The 26,463-nt window shown below is 48.5% G+C and overlaps 1 protein-coding gene across 2 annotated transcripts in view; it reads right to left on the minus strand.

Moving 5' to 3' along the window:
• The window catches only part of LOC140203206 (otoancorin-like), a 75,694-nt gene that overhangs the window by 27,526 nt on the left and 21,705 nt on the right, over positions 1-26,463 (minus strand). For both annotated transcript variants that reach the window (XM_072269159.1, XM_072269158.1), the window contains 7 exons: positions 19,852-19,992; positions 16,920-16,975; positions 15,898-16,015; positions 14,879-14,952; positions 13,923-14,058; positions 10,728-10,918; positions 6,342-6,435 (listed from right to left, as the gene is read on the minus strand). In XM_072269159.1, the coding sequence (XP_072125260.1) occupies positions 6,342-6,435; positions 10,728-10,918; positions 13,923-14,058; positions 14,879-14,952; positions 15,898-16,015; positions 16,920-16,975; positions 19,852-19,992 (810 nt within the window). The remainder of the gene's footprint in view (positions 1-6,341; positions 6,436-10,727; positions 10,919-13,922; positions 14,059-14,878; positions 14,953-15,897; positions 16,016-16,919; positions 16,976-19,851; positions 19,993-26,463) is intronic.

Raw genomic sequence — 26,463 nt, forward strand, 5'->3', positions numbered from 1 at the left:
CGGGGTGAACCCCACTGTCGGACCGGGGGGAACCCTGCTGCTCGGACCAGGGGGAACCCCACTGTCAGACCGGGTAGGGTTCCTCCCCCAAGACATAAATCGGTGCTGTGTTACTCTGTGACTCAGTGTCCTGGAGCATTACAGCACAGAAACAGGCCTTTCAGCCCATCTAGGCCATGCTGACCTAATCTTCTGCCTTGTCCCATCTATCTGCACCTGGGCCATATCCCTCCAATTCCCTCCCATCCATTTACCTACCCAAATTCCTCTTCCGTGTTGCTATCGATCCTGCATCCACACTTCTGCTGGCAGCTCATTTCGCACTCCCACCACCCCCCGAGTGAAGCAGCTCCCCCTCGGGTTCCCCTTAAATATTTCACTTTCCACCCAAAACCTGTAACCTCTAGTTCTACACACAACTAGAGTCCTCACAAAGGGTCTCGGTCTGAAATATCAACTGTTTATTCCCTTCCACAGATGCTGCCTGCCTTGCTGAACTCCATAAGACCTTCAGACATAGGAGCAGAATTAGGCCATTCAGCCCATCTAGTCTGCTGCATCATTTCATCATGGCTGATCCCAGATCCCACTCAACCCCATCCACCTGCCTTCTCACCATATCGTTTGATGCCCTGAGTGATCAGGAGTCTATCAACTTCTGCTTTAAAAATACCCACGGACTTGGCCTCCACCACAGTCTGTGACAGAGCATTCCACAGATTCACCATTCTTTGGTTAAAAAATTCCTCCTTACTTCTGTTCTAAAAGGTCACCCCTCAATTTTGAGGCTGTGCCCTCTCATTCTGGATACCCCCACCATAGGAAACATCCTCTCCACATCCTCCTTATCTAGTCCTTACAACATTTAACCGATTTCCCTCAGGATCAATAAAGTACGATTATGACTATTTGGTAAGTTTCAATGAAATCCCCCTGCATTCTTCTAAATTCTAGTGAGTACAGGCCCAAAGCTGCCAAATGCTCCTCATATGTTAACCCCTTCATTCCTGGAATCATCCTCATGAATCTCCTCCAGACTCTCTCCAATGACAACACATCCTTTCTGAGATATGGGGCCCAAAACTGTTGACAATACTCTAAGTGCGGCCTGACTAGTGTCTTATAAAGCCTCAGCATTACCTCCTTGTTTTTTTATTCTATTCCCCTTGAAATAAATGCCAACATTGCATTTGCCTTTTTTCTTAAACCACAGACTCAACCTGTGAATTAACCTTCTGGGGTCTTGCATGAGGACTCCTAAAGTCCCCCTGCATCTCTGATGTTTGAACCTTCTCCCCATTTAGAAAACAGTCTGCACTATTGTTCCCTTTACCAAAATGCATTATCACACATTTCCTAACACTCTATTCCATCTGTCATTGTTTTGCCCAGTCTTCCAATTTGTCTAAGTCCTGCTGCAATTGCATTGCTTCCTCAGCACCACCTACCCCTCCACCTTTCTTCGTATTATCTGCAAACTTTGCCACAAAGCCATGAATTCCATTATCCAAATCATTGGCAAACAATGTGAGAAGTAGTGGTCCCAATACTAACCTCCGAAGAACACCACTAGTCACTGGCAGCCAACCAGAAAAGGCCTCCTTTATTCCTACTCACTGCCTCCTGCCTGTCAGCCATTCCTCTATCCATGCCAGTATCTTTCCTGTAACACCACAGGATTTTATCTTGTTAAGTAGCCTCATGCGAGGAACTTTATCAAATGCCTTCTGAAAATCTAAGTAAATGACATCCACTGCCTCTCCTTTGTCCACCCTCCTTGTTACTTTCTCAAAGAACTTTAACAGATTTGTCAGGCAAGATTTCCCTTTACAGAAACCATGCTGACTTTGACTTATTTTATCATTAGTCTCCAAGTACCATGAAAACTCATCCATAATAATGGACTCCAACACTTTCCCAACCACTGAGATTAGGCTAACTGGCCTATAATTTGTTCTCTTTTGTCTTCCTCCTTTCTTAAAGAGTAAAGTGACATTTGCAATCCAGTCCTCTGGGACCATGCCAGAATCAAGTGATTCTTGAAAGATCATGACCAATGCATCTGTTATCTCTTCAGCAACCTCTCTCAGGATTCTGGAATGTAGTCCATCTGGTCCAGGTGACTTATCCACTTTAAGACCTTTGAGTTTGCCTAGCACCTTTTCCTTTGTTATAGCAATGGCACTCACTCCTGTGCCCTGACGCTCATGGACCTCTGGCACACTGTTAGTGTCTTCCACAGTGAAGACTGATGCAAAATACCCATTAAGTTTATCTGCCATTTCTTTGTCCCCCATTACTACCTCACCAGCATCATTTTCCAGTGGTCCAATATCAATTCTCACTTTCCGTTTACTCTTTATATAACTGAAAAAGCTTTTAGTATCCTGCTTTATATTATTGGCTAGTCTGTCCTCATATTTGATCTCTTCCCTTCTTATAGCTTTTTTAAATTGCCTTTTGTTGGATTTTAAAAACTTTCCAATCATCCAACTTCCCACTCACTTTTGCTACCTTATAAGCCCTTTCCTTGACTTTTATGTAGTCCTTAACTTTCCTTGTCAGCTACGGTTGTCTAGCCCTGCCATTTGAGAACTTCCTCTCTGGGACATATCTATCCTGCGCCTTGTGAACTGTTCCCAGAAACTTCAGCCATCTCTGTTCTGCCATCATCCTCACCAGTATCCCTCTCCAATCCACCTGGGAAGCTCCTCTTTCATGTCCCTGTAATCCCCTTTATTCCATTGTGATACTGATACATCTGACTTATGCTTCTCCTTCTCAAACTGCAGTATGAATTCAATCATATTATGATCATTGCCTCCTAAGGGTTCCTTTACGTTAAGCTGACTAATAAAATCTAGGTTATTATACAACATCCAATCTAAGACTGACTTTCCCCACATAGGCTTGAGCACAAGCTGCTCTAAAAAGCCAGCTCGTAGGCATCCAACAAATTTCCTCTCTTGCAATCCGACACCAACCTGATTTTCCCAATCCCCTTGCATATTGAAGTCCCCCAATACAATTGTAACATTCCCCTTATTACCTGCCCTTTCCAGCTCCCTTTGCATCTTGGCTACTATTTGGAGGCCTGTATATGATTCCCATAATGATCGTTTTACCCTTGCAGTTTCTCAACTCCACCCACAAAGATTCAACATTTTTTTCTGACCCGATGTCACCTCTTTCTAAGAACGTAATTCCATCTCCTACCAACAGAGCCACACCATCGCCTATGCCTTCCTTCCTGTCCTTTCTATACAAATTATATCCTTTGATGTTTAGCTCCCAACCATGGCCTTTCTTCAGCCACGACTCAGTGATGCCTGCACTGTCAAACTGACCAATCTCTGATTGCGCCACGAGTTTGCCCGCCTTATTCCAAATGCTACACGCATTTAAATACAGCAGCTTCAGTCTTGCATTCTTCGACACTCCTCCAGAATCTTGTGTGCGTTGTTCCAGATTTCCAGCAACTGCAGACTCTCTTGTGTTCATGAACTTCTAGTGCTGGTCTCACCCAACCTCAGTGGAAAAAGCCTCTTTGAGTTTACCCCATCTATAATTCTGTATACCACTGTCAAATCTCTCCTCATTCTCCCAAGCTCCAGAGAACAAAGTCCTGACCTATTGAAACCTTCCCTGTAACTCAGACCCTCAAGTCCAGCCAATATCCTTGTAAATGTTCTCTGCGCTCTTTCAACCTCACAAATAGCCTTCTTGTAAGCAGCTGACCAGACCTGCACACAGTACTCTGAATTTGGCCCCACCCAACGCCAATGACTTGTACAACTTCAATGTAGCACTGGTGCAGCAGGCAGGTTCCTGTGGCCACCCAGTGCATTCATGTCACCATTACTAATTTCATTTTTGATTCCAAATGCAATTAGAGTCTGTAGAGTAATACAGAATCAGCAACAGGCCCTTCAGCCCGACTGCTGAACCAGTACGGATAACTTCACTCACCCCTTTGAACTTCAAAGTTCAAAATATACTTCTTATCAAAGTATGTATACATTATACAACCATGAGATTTGTCTCCTAACAGGCAGCCACTGAACAAGAAACCCAAAGGAACCCATTAAAAAAAAGACCAACCAACACCTGATGTGTAGAGAGAGAAAAGAAACAAATTGTGCAAACAATAAAAGTAAGCAAACAGCATTTAGAACTAAAGTGAGTCCTCAGATATGAAGCCCAGAGCAACTGGAACCTTCTTCACCCTCCCGATCAGTTGTATCTGTCCAACTGTCCTTGGAAAGTGAAACGGGTGACACCTCTCTGTTCGTTGTTAGTGAGAGGGAGAGCCTGTGGCACGTCAAACTGTCAGGCAAACAATAGTTTTTTTTATTGGGCTGCAGATCATGGTCTCTCTTTGGGTGCTTTCCTGTTGCTTGGTGGGTGGTGGGCACTGATGCTTTAGGCTGAAATGGGTGGGGGGGGGAGCAGGGGAGGGTTGATGCTTTGCCTCTGCTTGTGCAGAGGAGGGGGGGAGAGGGGTCTTTGGGGTTTTAATGTTTTTCTGGATGCCTGTGAAGAGTAAGAATTTCAGGCTGTGTACTGTATACATTCCCTGATATTAAACGGAATGACTGAACTATTGAAAAGTTGTTAACTCAGCCACTTCCTCTGACAGCTTGCTCCACATGCCCACCACCCTTTGGGTAAAAATAACTGCCCCTCAGGTTTCTATTGAGTCTCTCCCCTCTCGCCTCAATCCTGTGCCCTCTGTGGTTTGACAACTCAATCGTCTTCCTCGAAAATGGACCGGCTTTTTCACTGGTTCACTGGGGTTTCAGGCAAGCAAGGATACTCGGATGTTTAGGGGATCTGGTGTGTCGTTGAAAGGTCTCCGGATGTACAGTGGAGAGCACTCTGACTGGTGGCATCATCGCCCGGAAAGGGAAGTCCAATGTACAGGGTGGCAGAAGGCCCTGGGGAGTGGTGGGGATCAGTGCCGGTCTCACCACGGGGATAGCACTCCCCACTGTCACAGACATCTACAAACTGTGATGTCTCAGGAACATGACATTCATCACCAGGGACCCCACCATCTGAGCCATGCCCTCTCCCGGATGCTCGAGTCACGTGTGGGTACTGAAGCCTGGAGACCCACACCTCAAGGTTTAACAACTGCTCCTGCCCCACTGCTTTTTCTGAACTGACCCGAAAAACCCTCACACTATGTCTGATTGTACTTCCCTCTACTTGCTCTGATGTTGTTAAGCTTATTTTCTTGTGTGAGTTAAGTACAAATGAGATTAATTTAAGACCATAAGATATAGGAGAAGAATTAGGCCATTTGGCCCATCGAGTTGGCTCTGCCATTTCATCACAGCCGGTACATTTCCCTCTCAATCCACTCTCCTGTCTTCTCCCCGTAACCTTTCACACCCTGGCTAATCAAGAGCCTATCAATCTCCACCTTAAATACACCCAATGACTTGACCTCCACAGCCGTCTGTAGCAAAGAATTCCACAGATTCACCACTCTCTGGCTAAAGAAATTCCTCTTCATCTCCATTCTAAATGGACGCCCCTCTATTCTGATGTTGTTCCCTCTGGTCCTAGCCTCCCCCACCAGAGAAAACATCCTCTCCACATCCACTCAACCCGGGCCTTTCAACATTAAATAGGTTTTAATGACATCCCCCCCCCCCTCCTAAATTCCAGAGAGTACACGCCCAGAGCTGTCAATAGTTGCTCATATGATAACCCTTTCATTCCCGTGAACCTCTTCTGACTTCTCTCCAGTGTCAGCACAACCTTTCTTAACTTAGGGGCCCAAAACTGCTCACAATAGTCCGTGAGGCCCCACCAGTGCCTTATAAATCATCAGCATTGCATGCCTGCTTTTATATTCTCGTTCGCTCAAAATGAATGCTAACACTGCATTTGCCTTCCTCACCAGAGACTCAGCCTGCAAGTGTGAGTTTATAATGCTTGTCATACTCTGTGCTGCCGCTGCTGCTAGACGATAATTTTCATGACGTTTATACCCTGGGTACGCATGCCCACGGACGGTCCCAATCCCGGCTGGGAGAGGAGGAGAGTTGGGCATGGGACTAACGACCCCACCCTGTGAAAACCCAGAGTGACAGAAACACCCACAGAAGCTCCATAGACCTCATCTCCGGGAGAGGAAGGATCTTGGGCGATGGGCTACACCTGAAAGACTGGCCCGGGACAGAGGGCTCTGGTGAGCTGCTGTTGGTGGCCTAGGCCCCAGGAGGGGTGTTGGGCTTAAGAAGCAGAAGAAGAATGTACTGTACAGAATGCCCACGACAATAAACCCGAACGTGACTCTGACAGTAAGACACAGTGCAGATGGGTGGTACCTTCTCAGCAACTGTGGTAAGGTCCTCCTTTGACAAGAGTGTAACCAAGAGTCCCAGGTCCTGCATCAGCTCTGGCGGCCATACGGTTGGATCGCTGTTACAGAAACACAGGCAGATCTGGGAATTCAGTGGACTTCTAACCAGGGGTATTCGGGGGTGTCGGGCAAAGATAGTGTGAGATCTCGGATTTAAATGGCACTGGCTTAGTGACTACATACCTCAAACCTTCACCACATGGGTGTGTTCATTGTATGTTGTATGTTCATAGGTATGTTCATTGTATGTTCATTGTATAGGTATGTTTAGTGACTACATACTTCAAACCTTCACCACATAGGTGTGTTCATTGCCCTCCCCACAAGAGATACTGCCTCAAGAAGGCAACGTGTGTCATCAAAGAACCCCTCCATCCAGAATCAGAATCAGGTTTAATATCACTGGCATGTGTTGCGATATTTGTTGTTATACGACAGCAGGACATAATAATAAAACTGTAAATCACAGTAAGCGGTGTGTGTATATATATATATACACACAAACCCCATTTCCAGAAAAGTTGGAATATTTTCCAAAATGCAATGAGAACAAAAATCTGTGATATGTTAATTCATGTGAACCTTTATTTAACTGACAAAAGTGCAAAGAAAAGATTTTCAATAGTTTTACTGACCAACTTAATTATATTTTGTAAATAACAGGTGTCCCCCACTTTTCGAACGTTCGCTTTACGAAACCTCGCTGTTACGAAAGACCTACATTAGTACCCTGATTTTGCTTTCAGAAGGTGTTTTCACTGTTACGAAAAAAAATTCAGCGCGCAATAAAATCCAGCGCGCGCCCTGAGCAGCCGCTCTCCCCCGGATTCGGAACTGCATTGCTTTAACACGTGCCTGTGAGCAGTCGTTTGCAAGATGAGTTCTATGGTATCGGAAAAGCCTGAAAGAGCTCTTAAGGGTGTTACACTTACGGTAAAACTAGACATAATTAAGCGTTTTGATCATGGTGAACGAAGTAAGGACAAAGTGAGTTTGGCTTGTGGAAGCTGACGAACATGATGTTGAAGAGGTTTTGGCATCCCATCACCAAGAACTGACAGATGAAGAGCTGATGCAATTGGAAGAAAAAAGGATTACAATCAAAACCGGACAAGTAATGATAATGCACGACTTTAATTTTGAAAGGGTACGTCGGTTTAGGAGATATTTGCAGGATGGTTTGAGTCCTTATTAAAGAACTGTGTGACAGAAAAATGCGCAAGGCTCAGCAGTCAAGCAAGCCTTCCACATCAGTCACAGCAGACGACGAACCTCGACCTTCGACATCGAGGCAGGCAGAGATAGAAGAAGAGCTGCCTGCTCTAATGGAAACAGACGACGAGATGACACCCCAGTGTCCCACCACCCCAACCCCCAGGCCACGGACAGATACCGATTCGCAGAGAATGCAACGGTAGCCGGGAGACACAGAGCACATCTTTAAGAAAAAAGCCGAAATAAACATGCTAATTAATTAGGTGCCACCAACACGTAATTGTCGGCCCAGATCAGAGACGACGCAATCGGAAATCGGCACTGGTCTGGGCCGACAATTACGTGCTGGACGGCACCTAATTAATTAGCATGATTATTTCGGCTTTTTCCTTAAAGATGTGCCGTGTCCCTCCTGGCTACCGCTGCGTTCTTTGTGGCAATGTATCACTCAGCGGCCTGGAGGGTGGGGGTCACTGCACCACCCAACCTGCGACGACTCAGCCTAACACACCACCATCAGTGTGCTTCCCGATTCCGGTAAGTGATACTACACTGTACATACATTATTTCTACTTTATATCGGCTGTGTATTTTTACGTGTTATTTGGTATGATTTGGCAGCTTCATAGCTTAAAGGTTATTGGAGAGAGTGTTCTTGCCAACAGCGCTTGCGTGAGATTTTCTGCCGAAAGCGCTCGCGTGAGATTTTTGCTACGGAGAACAGTTCAGTAATGATTGTGGAAAAGTATTTCTACTTTATATAGGCTGTGTATTTATCATATCATTCCTGCTTTTACTATATGTTACTGTTATTTTAGGTTTTATGTGTTATTTGGCATGATTTGGCAGGTTATTTTTGGGTCTGCAAGCGCTCACAAAATTTTCCCATATAAATAAATGGTAATTGCTTCTTCGCTTTACGACATTTCAGCTTACGAACCGTTTCATAGGAACGCTCTACCTTCAGATGGCGGGAGAAACCTGTATACATAAATTTAGAATTTGATGGCTGCAACACCTCAACAAAAGTTGGGACAGAGTTAAAATAAGATTGAAAAGTGCACAGAATATTCAAGTAACACCGGTTTGGAAAACTCCACATGAAGCAGGCTAATTGGTAGCAGGTGAGGTATCATGACTGGGTATAAAAGTAGCGTCTATCAAAGGCTCAGTCTTTGCAAGCAAGGATGGGTCGTGGCTCACCCCTTTGTACCAAAATCCGTGAGAGAATTGTTAGTCAGTTCAAAAGGAACATTTCTCAATGCAAGAACGGGAGTACTTCGGAAAACCATTGTCACTCAACACAGTCCGTCGCTGCATCCAGAAATGCAACTTGAAACTGTATCACGCAAGGAGGAAGCCAGACATCAACTCTATGCAGAAACGCCGGTGAGTTCTCTGGGCCCGAGCTCATCTCAGATGGACCGAAAGACTGTGGAACTGTGTGCTGTGGTCAGATGAGTCCACATTTCAGCTAGTTTTCAGAAAAAACGGGTGTCGAGTTCTCCGTGCCAAAGATGAAAGCAACCATCAGAATTGTTATCAGCGAAAGGTGCAAAAGCCAGCATCTGTGATGGTATGGGGGTGCATCAGTGCCCACGGGATGGGTGAGTTGCATGTATGTGAAGGTACCATTGACTCTGAGGCGTATATTAGGATTTTAGAGAGACATATGTTGTCATCAAGGCGACGTCTCTTCCTGGGACGTCCATGCTTATTTCAGCGGGACAATGCCAGTCCACATTCTGCAGGGGCTACAACAGCGTGGCTTTGTGGATGCAGGGTGCGTGTGCTTGACTGGACTGCTGCCAGTCCAGATCTATCTCCTATTGAAAATGTCTGGCACATCATGAAGAGGAGAATCAGACAATGGAGACCACGGACTGTTGAGCAGCTGAAGTCTTATATCAAGCAAGAATGGACAAAATTTCCAATTGCAAATCTACTACAATTAGTATCCTCAGTTCCAAAATGATTAAAAAGTGTTATTAAAAGGAAAGGTGATGTAACACAATGGTAAACATGCCTCTGTCTCAACTTTTGTTGAGTGTGTTGCAGCCATCAAATTCTAAATTTGTGTATGTTTACAAAATACAATTAAGTTGGTCAGTAAAACTAATGAAAATCTTTTCTTTGTACTTTTGTCAGTTAAATAAAGGTTCACATGAATTAACATATCACAGATTTTTGTTTTTATTGCATTTTGGAAAATATCCCAACTTTTCTGGAAATGGGGTTTGTATATACTATATATATAAAGTTAAATTAAATAAGTGCAAAAAGAGAAAAAAATAGTGAAGTAGTGTTTGTGGGTTCAATGTCCTTTCAGAACTAGGATGGCAAAGGGGAAGAAGCTGTTCCTGAATGGCTGAGTGTGTAGTTCCTTCAAGTTCCTGTAACTCCCCCTTGATGGTAGCAGGCCAGGCCGTCTTCTCACAGCTCCCATCGAGCAGGAGGCACTGAAGCCAGAAGTCCCACACCACCAGGTTCAGGAACTGCGACTTCCCTTCAACAATTCGGTTCTTGAACCAACCGGCACAACCTTAATCTCTAAAGTTTATCTCCACCATGTCCACATTGCACTAAAATGGACCTTAGTCATTTGTTCTTAACTTAGCGAGTTCTTTGTTGTACAAATTGTGTTTAATTTATATTTGGAGAGAACTGTAAGGCTGAGGTCAGCACAATGCTTTATAATGTCAGCAATCAGGGGATCAATTCCCTCTGCTGTCCGTAAGGAGTTTGTACGTTCTCCCTGTGACTGTGTGAGTTTCCTCCGGGTCTCCGGGCTTCTCCCACAGTCCAGGACATACAGGTTTGGATTAGTAAATTGTGGACATGCTACGCTGGTGCCAGAAGCATGGTGACACTTGTGGGCAGCCCCCAGCTCATCCTTGGACTGTGCTGGTTGTTGACCCATGCATTTCACTGTATGCTTCGATGTACACATGACATACAAAGCTAATATTTTTTCTTTATCTTTAGCTTAATTTATGTTTTAATCAGCTTATCTGATACTCTGTGCCCGAGATGCTGGTGTAAGTCTCTCATTGCACCTGTGCGTACATTGTCTTGTGCAGGTGACAATAAACTCGATTTTGGCTTTCTTTGGGTAACCTACCATCTTCTGCCTTACCCGTAATACTCCCGGATTTTATTTCTAACTTCGCTCTTCTGGGCAGGGCTGAGCTTCGTGCAAGTCCTGAGCTGCATGAGGGCTTCATTCATGGCCTTGTGGGAAATATTGGTCCTTATGATCGCCGGTGACAGGTGGCAGATGGTTCTGCCCAGGACATCGACATCATATTCATCCAGCAGTCTGTAGTCCTGAAGAATGTGAAAATACGTGCAAATGAACTTTCACCCAGTTGTTTCAACAGTACAGCTGGAGTTCTGGTTGCTCTGAGGTGGAGCTGCCAGCGGAAGTGGTGTATGTGGCTTTGATTGCCACATTTAAGAAAAGTTTGGGTAAGTACATAAACACCACAGATTCAGCAGATGCTGGAAATCCAGAGCAACGCGTGCAAGATGCGGGAGGAACCCAGCAGGTCAGGCAGCATCTTTGGAAAAGAGTATGTAGTTGATGTTTGGGGCCGAGACCCTTCCTCAGGACTGGACTGGACTGGACAGGAAGGGGGAGACACCAGAATTAAAAGGTGGGTTGGGAGGGGGAAGGAGTGCAAGTGAGAAAGTGATAGGTGAGTGGGTGGGGGAGGGGGTGACGTGAAAAGCTGGGCGGTGATTGGTGGAAAAGGTCAAAGGCTGAAGAAGAAGGAATCTGATAGGAGAGGAGAGTGGACCATAGGAGAAAGGGAAGGAGTCGGGGTACCAAAGGGGGGTTTTAGGCAGGTGAGGAGAAGAGAAGGGGAAAGAGGGGCAGAATGGGGAATGCAAAAAGAGAGAAGGGGGAGGAGGGAGGGGGGAATATTATTGGATGGGAGGGTATTAAGGGCCCAGCTACGGATCTGGTCCAGGTACAGATCGATGGGCCTAAGCAGAATAATTGTTTGGCATGGACTAGATGGCCCAAATTATTTCTGTGCGATGTGACTCTGCATGGGTTCATCTAAGCTTCATCTCTGTAACTCCTCCAGCTCGCCAACCTCCCTGACTCCCGCACATCTCCTGGTACTGGCCACCTAAACATCCAGCCTGCCCACTTCCACCACCCCGGCATTTCAATCGGCCCACCCATTGTCAACACAACGCTCAGCCACCCTGACCAGAATCAGGTTTGATGAGACCTTCCATCAGCTGGGGCCGACCATGGATGTCGGATCCCAGTTGTCTACATTTGATAGGCCAGCCAGGACAGGACGATACGGAAAGCAAGCTGTTGTCCGTGTTGCAGGCTCTCCCTCTTCATGCAGCTGGTCGGTCTAAAGGGATGGTACCAGTAGCATCGCAGGAGTTGCCAGTCGGACTGCCCGAGGGACTCCAGCTCCAGATTGTTCCCTCGGGGTTCACTCCCAAAGCCTTCCCCACGAACGGGTAGAGCCACAAAGCAGCGGAGGTTTGAGATCAGAGTTTTCCATCTCCTGGATGAGCTGCCAACCATGGCTGACAAGCCCCATCTGCCCGGAGCGACTGGTTTTAAAGCACCAGTAACCCGCCTTTGCCCCTTCTCCTGTCAGTAGAAACGGTTCCGCCGGGCTTAGTAGCTAGTCCACACGTGAAGGGCAGGAGCTGGATGTGTTTGTCAGAGGCTATTTGAGACACAGACCATTGGGAGCATTTAATAGGTAGTGGGAGCTTATCCCCATGAACACGCTTGGCTATATAAACCTTAAGGAACCTCAGGTTTAATATCACTGCTAAATGTGGTGGAATTTGTTGTTTTGTGGTAGCAGTTTAAAAAAATTACAAAATTACAATAACACACATATATTAAAAATTAAATCAAGTAAGTCGTACAAAAAGGAAGCAAAAATACTGAGGTGGTGTTTATGGGTCGATTGTCCACTCAGAAACCTGAAGGCGGAGGGGAAGAGTCCATTCCTGAAATGTTGGGCGTGCTCCTCCAGGCTCCTGTACCTCCTCCCTGGTAGGAGCATTGCGAAGAGGGCACGTCCTGGGGGATAGGGCGTCCTTAATGACAGAAGCTGCCTTTTTGAGGCATTGGCTTTTGGAGGTGTCCTAGTGCCCGTGACGGAGCTGGCTAAGTTTGCAACTTTCTGCAGCTTTTTCTGATCCTTTGCAATGACCCCTCGGTACCAGACGGTGATACAACCAGTCAGCCTGATCTCCACGGTACATCTGTAGAAATGTGTTAGAGTCCTTGGTGACATATCAAATCTCCTCAAATCCCTAATGAGATATACATTAGCTGCTGGTGTGCCTTCTTCTTAATTCCATGAACACGTTGGGCCCAGGATACGGTAGATCTTCAGATACTTGAGACTGATCACCCTTTCCACTGCCGACTCCTCGACGAGGACCAGTGTGAGTTCCCCTTCCTGAAGTCCAATTCCTTGGTCTTACTGATGTTGAGTGGAGCCATACAGCACAGGAATAGGTCCTTCAGCACATGACTAAACACCCTTTCACACTATTGGAACTGATCATGGACTTCAGGAAGAGGAAGCCAAGGGAACACTCACCAATCCTCATCGAAGGGTCGGCAGTGGAAAGAGTGAATAGACTCAAGATCCTTGCGTTGATATCGCTGAGGATCTGTCCTGGGCCCAACATATTGATGCAATCACGAGGTGGGATGCCAGTGGCTGTACTTCATCTGGAGTTTGAGGAGATGTGGTTTGCCACCAAAGACTCTTGCAACTTTCAGGAGGTGCGCCACCATTCTGGTCTGGAGGCTCCAATGTACAGGCTCACAAGGAGGGTTGTGGAGTCAGTCAGCTCCATGACAGGTACCACCCTCCCCACCGTCGAGGACATCTTCAAAGAGACGGTGCCTCAAGAGAGCGGCACCCACCACGAAGGACCCCACCACCCACCCTTTACTACCTACCGTCACGGACAAGGTACAAGAGCCTAACGGCCCACACTCAATGTTTTATGGACAGCTTTCAGATTTATGAAGGGTCCGTTAGCCCACGAACCCTCCCTCCTTGTCCTGCCCTTTTTCCTGCACTGGCGGTTAGCACATACACTGTGGGCCACAGGGCCGGTTCCTGTTCCTTACCGTCTCTGTTCCTCCTGCTGGCGGGTGTCTGCCGGCAGGGAATGGAGGGAGCATGTCTGTCTTGAGGAAGGGGTTCATCTGCCTCGAGGGGAGGTGGGGTTGTCTGCCTCAGGGGGTGGGGGGGGGTTTGCGGGGAGGGTCGTGGTGAGCGAGTCGGTTAGCGGGCCTCACACTCAACGCCAAACTCACCAGGCAGCGCTCTGCTCTGCTGACCACCACCGCCCTCTTTGCCGGCTCGGGAATGATTGACGACAAATCCGCTTCAGACAGTGCCGCTAACAGGGGCCGGCAGACGGAGGCTGGGCTTGTGGCCAGGACCCGAGCCCTGGGCAGAGGAGAAACAAGTCACAATGGGAGGCTGCTCCCCGGCTCCCCCCCCAAACCCATGGCCCACCCCCCCATCCACTCAGTCAGACAATCTCCAACCAGCACACGCACCCACATGTACCAATCCCAAGCCCACAAGCACACACAGAGTGATACAGCACAGGATAAGCCCTTCCAGCCCTTACCAGCCGCATTGCCCCAGCAACCCAGGACAATCCTAACTGAACCCCAACCTAACTTACACGTCCTGACAAAGGGTCTCGGCTGAAACGTCAACTGTTTACTCTTTTCCATAGACGCTGCCTGAGCTCCTCCAGCACTTCGTGTGTATTGCTCGGATTTCCAGCATCGGCAGACTTTCTCTTGTTTGCAATGACTGGTACATCCTTGGAATGTGGGGGGGAACCGGGGCACCGGGAAAACCCACATGTTCCATGGGAAGGGCATTCGAATTGAACTCTGAACTCTGACCCTCCAAGCTGTGATAGTAATGCACTAACCGCTATGCTTCCACAGTGCCCAGTATACACACTCACACACCCTCACACACACCCACATACACACTCTTCACCCACACGCTCTCACTCATCATCCACACCTACGCACCCACCATCACCCACCCCCGCCCACGTCAATCTCAGCCAAGCAACATCCCCCCCATGGCCCCAGCCACACCCCAGCTCCATCTCCACACACACCGACCCACATCTACACAACCACCCCCCCACAGAGCCACCACACCGACCCCACCCACACCGCTCCAGCCCACAGCCCCGGCCAGCCTCACCCTCCCCGCTCCCCGAGCAGCGGGCACTCACGGCAGGGTGGTGAGCAGGAGAGGAGGCAGTGAGTCGGGTGCCAGCCGCAGAAATCTCCACGCCAGGCAGTTCAGCTGGAAGGACAGGTGCAACATGTTACGGACAAGCGCCGCCGAAGGAGCACGCGGTGTCGGAGTTACGGAGGGGGCTAGTATCACCGAGAGAGACGAAGGACTCCTACAGACACCAGCTTTTGGCACCCCCCCCCCCCATTACCTCTCACCCTCTAGCGCGGCAGCCTTGGGCAGTTACCTGACGAGAAACCATCGCGAATGAAGGACCAGCCAGCAAGGTCCAACAGACCAGCACGGGGCTGACGGGCTGAACAATCTCACTCCACTGGGTGGGGTCTCATGAAAGGTGTGTCACCTGGGCTGTTCACCCGGTCAGCCACAATGCCCACACTGGCCAGGGCTAGCACCACCGAGTGGCTCCGGAAAGTTCTACAGCAAGGAAACAAGCCCCTCAGCCTGACAGGTCCTTACCGACCAAGAGGTGAGCTCGTCCCACCCCCGTGTTTGGCCCGTATCCCTCCGAACCTTTCCAATCCACGTACCTGTCCACGTGTCCTTTAATATCTAAACACTAGCTTTATCTGTCACATGTACATTGACACACGCAGTGCAAGGCTTTGATTGCATTAACAGCCAACACAGTCTGAGGGTGTGCTGGGGGCAGCCCACAAGTGCCTTTTCGCTTCTGGTACCAACAGAACTTACCGCCTGAACCCGGTATGCCTCTGGGCAGCGGGAGGAAACGGAGCACCCAGGGAAACGCACAAACTCCTTACAGACCGTGGTGGGGCCCGAACCCAGGTTGCTGTTAATGCCAAAGCGTTACGCTGACCACCGCGCAACCGCGCCACCCTGCTTTCCATCTCAGGGCTGTCTGTTGGATCCCACTGTGCGCGCATTGCCTGCCATCAGTCCGATGGGGCAGGAGTGGCAACGTCACTGGTCAGGCGGAGACCCCGGACACCCCGGGAATAGTGACCGCTGCCTCCGGGTAGCGCCGCTTACCTGGTGGGGCGACAGTAGGGCGAGGCTGTCCCGGAGGAGAGCCCGAAGGCGGAGGAGGGAGGGCCGGTCCAGGGAACGGAGCTGGCCGCAGGTCAGGCCCCTCGCCAGCTCCCCGGACCTGTGCAGACAGACAGAAACAGAGGCAGAGACGGGTGACAGAGCCAGGGTCCGTATTGACCAGGGGGAGGTGGGGGAGCCTCACCCCAGCCACAGCAAGCTCCCAGAAACTGGGGGGGTGGGGTGGAGAGAATGGACTGAGCAGCACGAGTGAAAAGGAGGGGTCTGCCCTGTCAGAGGGACCTCCCCTCCCCGGGGCAATGAAAACACACCCTCCCAGGAAGAGAGCAGGAGCGTTCCCTCGCCAGGGAAAGGAAATGTGAGGCAAGTGAGAATGGGAGAAGGAAGGTAAAGAGAGACAGAGAGAGGGAGGGAGAAAGGGAGAGGGGGGCGAGTGAGAGAGGGAGAAAGGGAGAGAGAGAGAGGAAGAGCGAGACGGAAGGAGAGAGAGGGAGGGAGTGGATAAGAGTGGGAAATAAAATGACAGAAGAGATAGGCAGAGACAGGGGATAGAGAGGGGAGGATGGAGAGAGAGAGGGAGGGATGGATAGAGTGTGAGGAATAGAGAAAGAGAGACAAGAGAGATAGTTAAGGGGAGTGGGATAGAGGAAAGGGTGTAGAGAGAGGGAAATAGAGAATATATATAGAGAAATGGAGAATAAAAAGAAGAGGAGAGTGACAGAGAGAGTGGGGAAAGAGAAGGAGGGAGAGGGGGAGGGAGTCAGACAGAGGGAGGGAAGGAGAGAGGGAGAGAGACAGGGAAGACAGCGTCAGACAGACACACAGACCAAGGGAGATACTGAGAGAGAGGGAGGAGAGTGAGTGACAGAGAGAGGGAGCAAAACATTTAATGGGAGACTGACTTGTGAAGAAGACCCTATTTTTGAACACTTTCTTATCTGAACCAGAGGAGACCTTTCCAGGGACCAATCATTGGAAATTTAAGTTCCCCACGTGCTCCTTACCGGATAACTTCCTGGATGGACAGTGTGTCTGACGTGAGGTGGTGCAGGAACAGAGCCTGTGGGTGACAGAGAGTTGTGGCTGAATATGACAGAAAGTGAACACCATCACGTTCCTTTCCCCTCCCTTCCCTGTACAAAACTTTATTCAAATACAAAAGACCACCAAAGCTTAGGAGTTACAATATTGTTAATAAATCCAAATGAAAATACAGTCATAATTAACTCAATTCCCTGGAGGGCCCACCCTTCCCAGAAATCCCCCACTGAACCCATAGGGATTGTATGCTCCTGAGCAAGGACACCCGGGCACAATTGTAGCCCTGGAAGATGGGGTAGGCATTCGGCTCAGGCAGAGCCCTGACAGCCTGCTGTCTGGACCCTCAAATGGCCCTCTTGGCCAGGCCCAGGAGGTCCCACGGAGGCCCAGGAGGTCAAATGGCCCTCTTGGCTAGGCCCAGGAGGTCCCACGGAGGCCCAGGAGGTCAAATGGCCCTCTTGGCTAGGCCCAGGAGGTCCCACGGAGGCCCAGGAGGTCAAATGGCCCTCTTGGCCAGGCCCAGGAGGTCCCACGGAGGCCCAGGAGGTCAAATGGCCCTCTTGGCCAGGCCCAGGAGGTCATACTGGTGACCCGCTCAACTTCCTCCCCCCACCCCCGTACTGGGTGCCCATTAACCCATTCCTGCTGCAGCCTGACCCAACAATTGAGGCATTTCTGACAGAAACAGGGTGAGCTATAATGTCACCGGTGGGGGTGGGGGGAACACACTGAAGCTTGGTTCAGCCACCGTAAGAGCGCGGTGGGGTAGGACCACTCCCGCACATTGAGGGAAACCCCTCAGAGAACCACAGGGATTAGATTAGCTTTCTTTGTCACACGTACAACGAGACACACGGTGAAATGCGTTGTTTGCATCAACAACCAACACAGTCCAAGGACGTGCTGGGGGCAGCCCGCAAGTGTTGCCTGACCCAAATGTCTTGGACTGTGGGAGGAAACTGGAGCACCCGGGGGAAACACACACAGTCACAGGAAGAACGTACAAACTCCTTACAGACAGCGGCAGGAATTGATCTCAGGTCACTGGCTCTGTAAAACATTAACTCACTCGCTGGGGCCTCTTCCCCGTAATTCAGCCCAAAGCCAAAGGAACCTCCACCCCTGCATTTAGCTCCCCTCCACCTGTTAGGACACCGTGTGGTCAGGTCACCTGCCCCATCTCAGGTAACCCTGGCTGAGTGGTTTTTCATTGATTCTGTTATAGTTATTATTCTGTAGATTTACTGAGTATGACCACAAGGAAATGAATCTCAGGGTTGTATATGGTGACATTTACGAGGGGTGATTGATTGTGGCCTAAGGTAGAAGGAGATGAGTTATACAGCTCTCGTTACATGCACATGCAGTTCAACTCTTTGAGTGATTATGAGGAAAGTTTGAAGTTAATAACTCATGTCCTTCTACCTTAGGCCACAAACTTATCAATCACCCCTCGTATGTACTTCAAACTTTGAACTTTGCAGTACTGGGCTTTTGTTGCAACTTCAAGAAGAGTGCATAAATCTGTAGATTATTGATCAGTACAGAGATGTAATCTTTACAGAGAGTGGGAACAAATAACAAACACAGCACAACTGATGAAATTGGTTTTCGTTACTATTTAATTATCATGGTGCAACTGTAACGAAAACCAATTTCCCCCGGGATCAATAAAGTATGACTATGACTATGAATGCAGCTTAGCAGCACAACGCTTTACAGTACCAGTGACCCGGGTTCAATTCCTGCTGCTGCCTGTAATAAGTTTGTATATTCTCCCTGTGACTGCATGGGTTTCCTCCGGGTGCTTTGGTTTCCTCCCACAGTCCAAAGGCATACAGGTTAGGGTTAGTGAGCTGTGGGCACGCTATGTTGGCACTGGAAGTGTGGCCACACTTGTTAGCCAGAGGACAGTGGATCTGAGGAATTCATTGCCACAGGCGGCTGTGGAGGCCAAGTCATTGCGTTGGGTACATCAAAAGGGGAGTTTGATAAGTTCTTGATTAGTCAGGGGGTGAGAGATTACAGGGAAAAGGCAGCTGAACAGAGTTAGAGGGAAATGGATCAGCAATGATGAAAAGGCAGAGCAGACCCGATGGGCAGAATAGCCTCATTCTGCTCCTGTGTCTTATGATTTTATATCTAGCCAGGGCGCCTGAGACTTTTGCACAGTACTGGAGTAATTTTATGTATTGCACTGTATTGCTGCCATAAAAAAAAACTAATTTCTCAACGTATGTGAGTGGTGATAAACCCGATTCTGATATGGGTCTCTATCGTGGACTGAGAGAGGGAAGGGGGAAGTCATGGTTGGGGAAAAGGGGAGGGGAGAGGGGAGGGAGCAGGAAGCACTGGAGAGACATTCTGTAATGATCAATAAACCAATTGTTTGGAATCAAACGTCCTTGCCAGATGGCTCAGGGCTGGGTGTGTGGCTGCACCTGCGCCATCCCCGCCCCTGGCACTCTGCCACCTGTCCCTCACCCCTCCCGCGGCACTCCACCCTCACCACTCCCAATGTTCTTTGCTCCCGCCAGATTTACAAACTTGCTCTCCGCTCCACATTGACAAATATAGTTCTGTGCAAAAGTCTTAGGCACCCTCGCTAGCTATGTATATATATGTATGTGCCTAAGACTTTTTTGCACAGTACTGTAGGTGTATTATTGTAGGTTACAGTGATTTTATGTATGGCACTGTATTGCAGCCACAAAACAACAAATTTCATGGCACACCAGTGATAATAAGGCTGATCCTGGCTGAGGTCAGGCAGCATCCGTGGAGGGAGGTTCGGCTGAGACCTTTCTTCCGGACACTCTGTGCGTGTTGCACGAGAGCCGCAGACGCTGGAATCCGACGTGAGGAAACGAGCAGCTGGAAGGAGATAAAACAAACCTGGCTTCTCCTCAGCTCCTTGCACTCAAGGTGGGTGATGTTGTAGCTCTTCAGGGGGAGCAGGCCGTGGAGGGGCAGCTCCTTTAAGAAGGGACCATCCAAGAGGTCCAGCAAGGCCGACACATTCCTGGAATTGGCAATCTGGGAACGGGAGCATAAATAGTCAGATCTGAGGACAAAAACAAATCACTTTTCTGAAATATTGGTTACTGTAACACTATTAAACAGGAAATTAGAAATGTGTGCAATAAAGGAACAGCAGTTATAATGGGTGACTTCAATCTACATGTAGATTGGGTGAACCAAATTGGTAAAGGTGCTGAGGAAGAGGATCCCAGGGTGCTTAAGGAAGTAGCCCAAGAAATAGTGGATGCATTAGTGATAATTTTTCAAAACTCGTTAGATTCTGGACTAGTTCCTGAGGATTGGAGGGTGGCTAATGTAACCCCACTTTTTAAAAAAGGAGGGAGAGAGAAACCGGGGAATTATAGACCGGTTAGCCTAACGTCGGTGGTGGGGAAACTGCTGGAGTCAGTTATCAAGGATGTGATAACAGCACATTTGGAAAGTGGTGAAATGATCGGACAAAGTCAGCATGGATTTGTGAAAGGAAAATCATGTCTGACGAATCTCATAGAATTTTTTGAGGATGTAACTAGTAGAGTGGATAGGGGAGAACCTGTGGATGTGGTATATTTGGATTTTCAGAAGGCTTTTGACAAGGTCCCACACAGGAGATTAGTGTGCAAACTTAAAGCACACGGTATTGGGGGTAAGGTATTGGTGTGGGTGGAGAGTTGGTTAGCAGACAGGAAGCAAAGAGTGGGAATAAACGGGACCTTTTCAGAATGGCAGGCGGTGACTAGTGGGGTACCGCAAGGCTCAGTGCTGGGACCCCAGTTGTTTACAATATATATTAATGACTTGGATGAGGGAATTAAATGCAGCATCTCCAAGTCTGCGGATGACACGAAGCTGGGTGGCAGTGTTAGCTGCGAGGAGGATGCTAAGAGGATGCAGGGTGACTTGGATAGGTTGGGTGAGTGGGCAAATTCATGGCAGATGCAATTTAATGTGGATAAATGTGAAGTTATCCACTTTGGTGGCAAAAATAGGAAAACAGATTATTATCTGAATGGTGGCCGATTAGGAAAAGGGGAGGTGCAACGAGACCTGGGTGTCATCGTACACCAGTCATTGAAAGTGGGCATGCAGGTACAGCAGGCGGTGAAAAAGGCGAATGGTATGCTGGCATTTATAGCGAGAGGATTTGAGTACAGGAGCAGGGAGGTACTACTGCAGTTGTACAAGGCCTTGGTGAGACCGCACCTGGAGTATTGTGTGCAGTTTTGGTCCCCTAATCTGAGGAAAGACATCCTTGCCATAGGGGGAGTACAGAGAAGGTTCACCAGATTGATTCCTGGGATGGCAGGACTTTCATATGAAGAAAGAATGGATGAAGTGGGCTTGTAGTCGTTGGAATTTAGAAGATTGAGGGGGGATCTGATTGAAACGTATAAGATCCTAAAGGGATTGGACAGGCTAGATGCAGGAAGATTGTTCCCGATGTTGGGGAAGTCCAGAACCAGGGGTCACAGTTTGAGGATAGAGGGTAAGCCTTTTAGGACTGAGATTAGGAAAAACTTCTTCACACAGAGAGTGGTGAATCTGTGGAATTCTCTGCCACAGGAAACAGTTGAGGCCAGTTCATTGGCTATATTTAAGAGGGAGTTAGATATGGCCCTTGTGGCTACGGGGATCAGGGGGTATGGAGGGAAGGCTGGGGCGGGGTTCTGAGTTGGATGATCAGCCATGATCATAATAAATGGCGGTGCAGGCTCGAAGGGCCGAATGGCCTACTCCTGCACCTATTTTCTATGTTTCTATGTTTCTATATTACAGCACAGTGACCCGAGTTCAAATCCTGCCTCTGTCTGTAAGGAGTTTGTACGTTCTCCCCGTGACCGCGTGGGTTTCCTCCGGGTGCTCTGGTTTCCTCCCACAGTCCAAAGATGTATGGGTTAGTAGGTTAATTGGTCACATCAGGACTGTGAAAACGGCCAAGGGGATCATAGGGGTCTCCCTACCATCCACCGGGGACATTTATCAGGAGCGCTGTGTATGTAGCGCCCTGAGTATTATCAAGGATCCCACCCACTCATCCAGCATCCTCTTTGACTTTCTACCATCAGACAAGAGATGCTGATGCATAAAGACAAGAACAGTCCAGATAGGAAATAGTTTCTTCCCTCAGGCCATTAGGCTTTTGAACTCCTTGATACATCACATTCGAATTGTCACCGGATAATCTGTACTGTACCTGACAATATTTAGTTTATACACTTCACTTTGTTTATCTATGCGTAATTCATTTGTAGATTTAATTCTTACTTCCCTAAGTTATTGTGTTATGTGTATTATGTGTTTTACACCCTGGTCCGGAGAAACGTCTCGTTTGACGGTACACACCTATACAGTTAGGTGATGATAAACCTGACAAGAGTGAAATTGGGCATCACGAGTTTGTTTGGATGTGTTACTGTGCTGAATCACTAAACAAATAAATAAATAAACTTCAAATCCAAATAAACCTGCAGTGTGACAAAATAAAGTCTCAGATCATGAGGGTGAATGTAGGCAGGCTTTTTCCCTCAGGTTGGGTGAGACTAGAACTAAAGGTCATGGGTTGAAGGTGAAAGGTGAAATGTTCAAGAGGAACATGGGGGGAAGTTCTTCACTCAGAGGGTGGTGAGAGTGGGGAACGAGCTGCCGGTGGAAGTGGTGAATGTGGGTTTGATTTCAACGTTGAAGTTTGGGGTATGCAGGGCTGGGGTCTGTGTGTGAGTAGGTGGGACTAGGCAGATCAATCAGTATGGACTAGATGGCCAGTTGTGGGTCTCTAAGTTCTGTGGTCTGGTTTAGTACAACCCCAAGGTACTTGTGAAATGATCCACCTGGAAGACACACAAACAAATACTCTTCACTGGTTTTAGTGTCCGTGACAATTCTTTCCCCACATGGTGAGCTCTCACTGTGTTTCCAGCAGCTCTCAGGCCCCCTTGTTAATGGGGGCCTGGTGACTTTAAACCCATTGAGGTTTATCATATGGACAGGCCCTTTAGCAAATGATTTGTTCATTCAGATTGAGAAACAGATTTATTTTATCACATATAAATCAAAACCTACAGTGAAGAGTGTTTGCATCAACAACCAACACACACTAGGAAGGTCAGCCTCTTTAAGCTACCCTGAAGAAGCTTAAATCTTCTCTTCAGTGAGACCCTCCCTCTGTGATCTCTGCGGCCCCCCGACTCTTCGACGGCGTGCTCACCCAGACCCGCTACCTGTCACCTTCCAGCTACCCTCCCGCCCCTCCCCCACCTTTTTATTCTGCTGTCTTCCCTCTTTCCTTTCCTGTAGAAGGGTCTCAGCCCGAAACCTATTCATTTCCATAGATGCCGCCTGACCTGCTGAGTTCAGGCAGGATGTATGGGAGCCTGAAGACACACACTCAGTGATTCAGGAACAGCTTCTTCCCCTCTGTCTTATGATTTCTGAATAGACATTGAACCCATGAACACTACCTCACCACTTTTTTATTTCAATTTTTGCACTCTGTATTTAATTTAACTGTAATTCAGTTTTCTACTGATCCTGATTCCTCTGGTGTTTTGTCTGTGATGCCAAGGAAGGTCAGGTCAGCATGGACTTGATGGGCCGAAGGACACGCTTCTGTGCTGTAGTGTTTCATGACTCTACAATTCGAACCGTCCACTTTAACTGGAGGTTGCAGTTACCGTCTCTGCTCATCCCGTGAGACACAGGAGACTGACTGCACCACACAAACCAGGCAGAACTTGATGCCACAAGCAGCAGCTATGGAGGGAATTGGAGAGCCCACGTTTCAGGTTGAGACCCTTCAGCAGGACTGCTGACCTGAAATAAACGGTTGAGAAGATGGCGGCACGACGCAGCTCGCAGCAGCCACTCCGGTGGTGATGTCTGTTATCTGTCAAGTAGGGTGCCGTGCACAATCCTGATTCGATGGAGACAGATGTGAGAGCACAGAGGAGCATCTGGTGAAACTTCTGAAATGCCTGCTTCGCTGCTGCTGCTACTGTGTGATCCAGAATCTCCGGAGGGGAAGGCCCCGAGTCCTCGGCTTTGCTTGTTGTTCGGCGGCCGGGGCGGGGTCGAAGCGCTCGGCAGAGGATGGTGCTCAAAGAGGCTGTGTTGGAGGGCTGGTCGGAGGCTCGGAGTTTTCGGATAGACTCAGAGTCCGCTGCGGTCGGGTGCTTCCAATGGTGCTGCATCGGCAAATTTGCGGTGCTTGGAGGTTCATGGCAGGGAGAGTTTCTCCCTTCTACTGTCTGCGTGAAATGATGAGGCTATCGGGACTTTGAGACTTTTTTTTTACCGTGCCCATGGTCTGCTCTTTATCAAATTACAGTATCGCTTTGCACTGTTGTAACTGTATGTTACAATTATGTGGTTTTGTCAGTTTTAGTGTTGGTTTGTCTTGTGTTTCTTGTGATATCATTCTGGAGGAACATAGTATCATTTTTTAATGAATGCATTTCTAAATGACAATAAACGAGGTCTGAGTGTCCTCATAATCTAATAATCTAATCTAAAATGCCGACTGTCCATTTCCCTCCACGATGCAGTCTGACCTACTGACCCAGACACCTGGGTTCAGTTCCCACCACTGCGTCTAAGCAGTCTATACGTTCTCCCCGTGACTGTGTGAGCTTCCTCCGGGTGCTCCGGTTTCCTCCCACACTCCAACTTAGGGTTTGTGAGTTGTGAGCGCGCTGTGTTGGCGCCAGAAGTGTGGTGACTCTCGCGGGCTGCTCCCATCACGTCCTCAGACTGTGCTGGTCATCGATGCAAATAACAGGTGTCTCCTTGTGCTTCAATGTGACAAATAAAGCTTCAGACCAGGAGCAATCATTCGTGGGGCTGTCGGTTTAGCATGTGTCCCTGGGAACGACTCTTAGGCAGAGGTGTGGGACAAACACCTCTGCATCCCTGCCTGGCACGGGTGCATTTCTGGAGAAAGTGGGTCCCATTCCCAGGGAGGAGAAGACAGGGAGAACACACATCAGTCCTCATCAAGTGATCAGCAGTGGGAAGGGGGAGCAGTTTCAGGTTCCTGGATGTCAACATCTCTGAAGACCTACGCTGGTGCCAACAAACTGATGCCATTATGAAGAACAGAGTAGAAATTCATTGTCATTGCTCAGGGTGAAGAGATTGTGGTGCACTTCAGCAGCTACACTTCACTAGGTGTTTGAGAATATTTCATGTGTCTCCCAGTTTCTACAGATGTAGAGCATTCTGACTGGTAGCATCACTGTCTGGTACTGAGGCTCATAGGAACATCAGAAATAGGAGCAGGAATAGGCCATCTGGCCCGTTGAGCCTGCTCCACCATTCAATACGACCATGGCTGATCTGATCATGGACTCATCTCCACCTACCTGCCTTTTCCCCATAACCCTTAATTCCCCTACTATGCTAAAATCTATCCAACTTTGTCTTATATATATTTACTGAGGGATCCTCCACTGCTTCATTGGGCAGAGAATTCCACAGATTCACCACTCTCTGGGAAAAGCAGTTCCTCCTCATCTCTGTCCTAAATCTACTCCCCCAAACCCTGAGGCTACATCCCCACATTCTAGTCGGCTCCAAAACACAGGATGGGAAAAGCTGCAGAGGGTTGTAAATGCAGCCAGCTCCATCATGAGCCCCAGCCTCCCCACCATCGAGGGCATCTTCAAATGGCAAAACCTCAACAGCCATCATTATGGGCCTTCTCCACCCAGGACATGCCCTTTTCACCACCCAGGATGTGCCCTCTTCTCCACCCAGGACGTGCCCTCTTCTCCACCCAGGACATGCCCTTTTCACCACCCAGGACGTGCCCTCTTCTCCACCCAGGACGTGCCCTCTTCTCCACCCAGGATGTGCCCTCTTCTCCACCCAGGACATGCCCTCTTCTCCACCCAGGACATGCCCTCTTCTCCACCCAGGACGTGCCCTTGACATGCCTTCTTCTCCACCCAGGACATGCCCTCTTCTCCACCCAGGACGTGCCCTTTTCACCATCCAGGACGTGCCCTCTTCTCATTGCCACCATCAAGGAGGAGGTACAGGAGTCTGAAGACACACACTCAACGACTTAGGAACAGCTTCTTCCCCTCCACCATCGGATTTCTGAACCCTCACCTTCTTGCTCTATCTGTACTACTATTTTTTATATTTCCTATACTGTATGACTGATAGTTTTTTATGTATTGGAGAGTAGCGCCACCGCAAACCATAGATTTCACAACAGATGTCAGTGATAATAATCCTGGTTCTGATTCTGCCTCTGGGGAAGGTGGATAATGGAGCCATTCACAGCAGCGTGCGCCGCGGCCAGGGAACTGCGCATTGAGAATCGGATGCGGGTATGGTTCCCACTGGAACGTTCTGGCCCTGAGGCTTTGACAGTCTCCTTGGGAAACCGATCCAGCATCTTCCTCCCCTCACGGTGTCACCAGGACCCAAATGTTAACTTGCAACTGGTAAGGAAGGCCAATGCAATGTCAGCAAGGATGTTGT

The sequence above is a fragment of the Mobula birostris genome, chromosome 9 (assembly GCF_030028105.1).
Source record: "Mobula birostris isolate sMobBir1 chromosome 9, sMobBir1.hap1, whole genome shotgun sequence".
Classification (NCBI taxonomy): Eukaryota; Metazoa; Chordata; class Chondrichthyes; order Myliobatiformes; family Myliobatidae; genus Mobula; species Mobula birostris.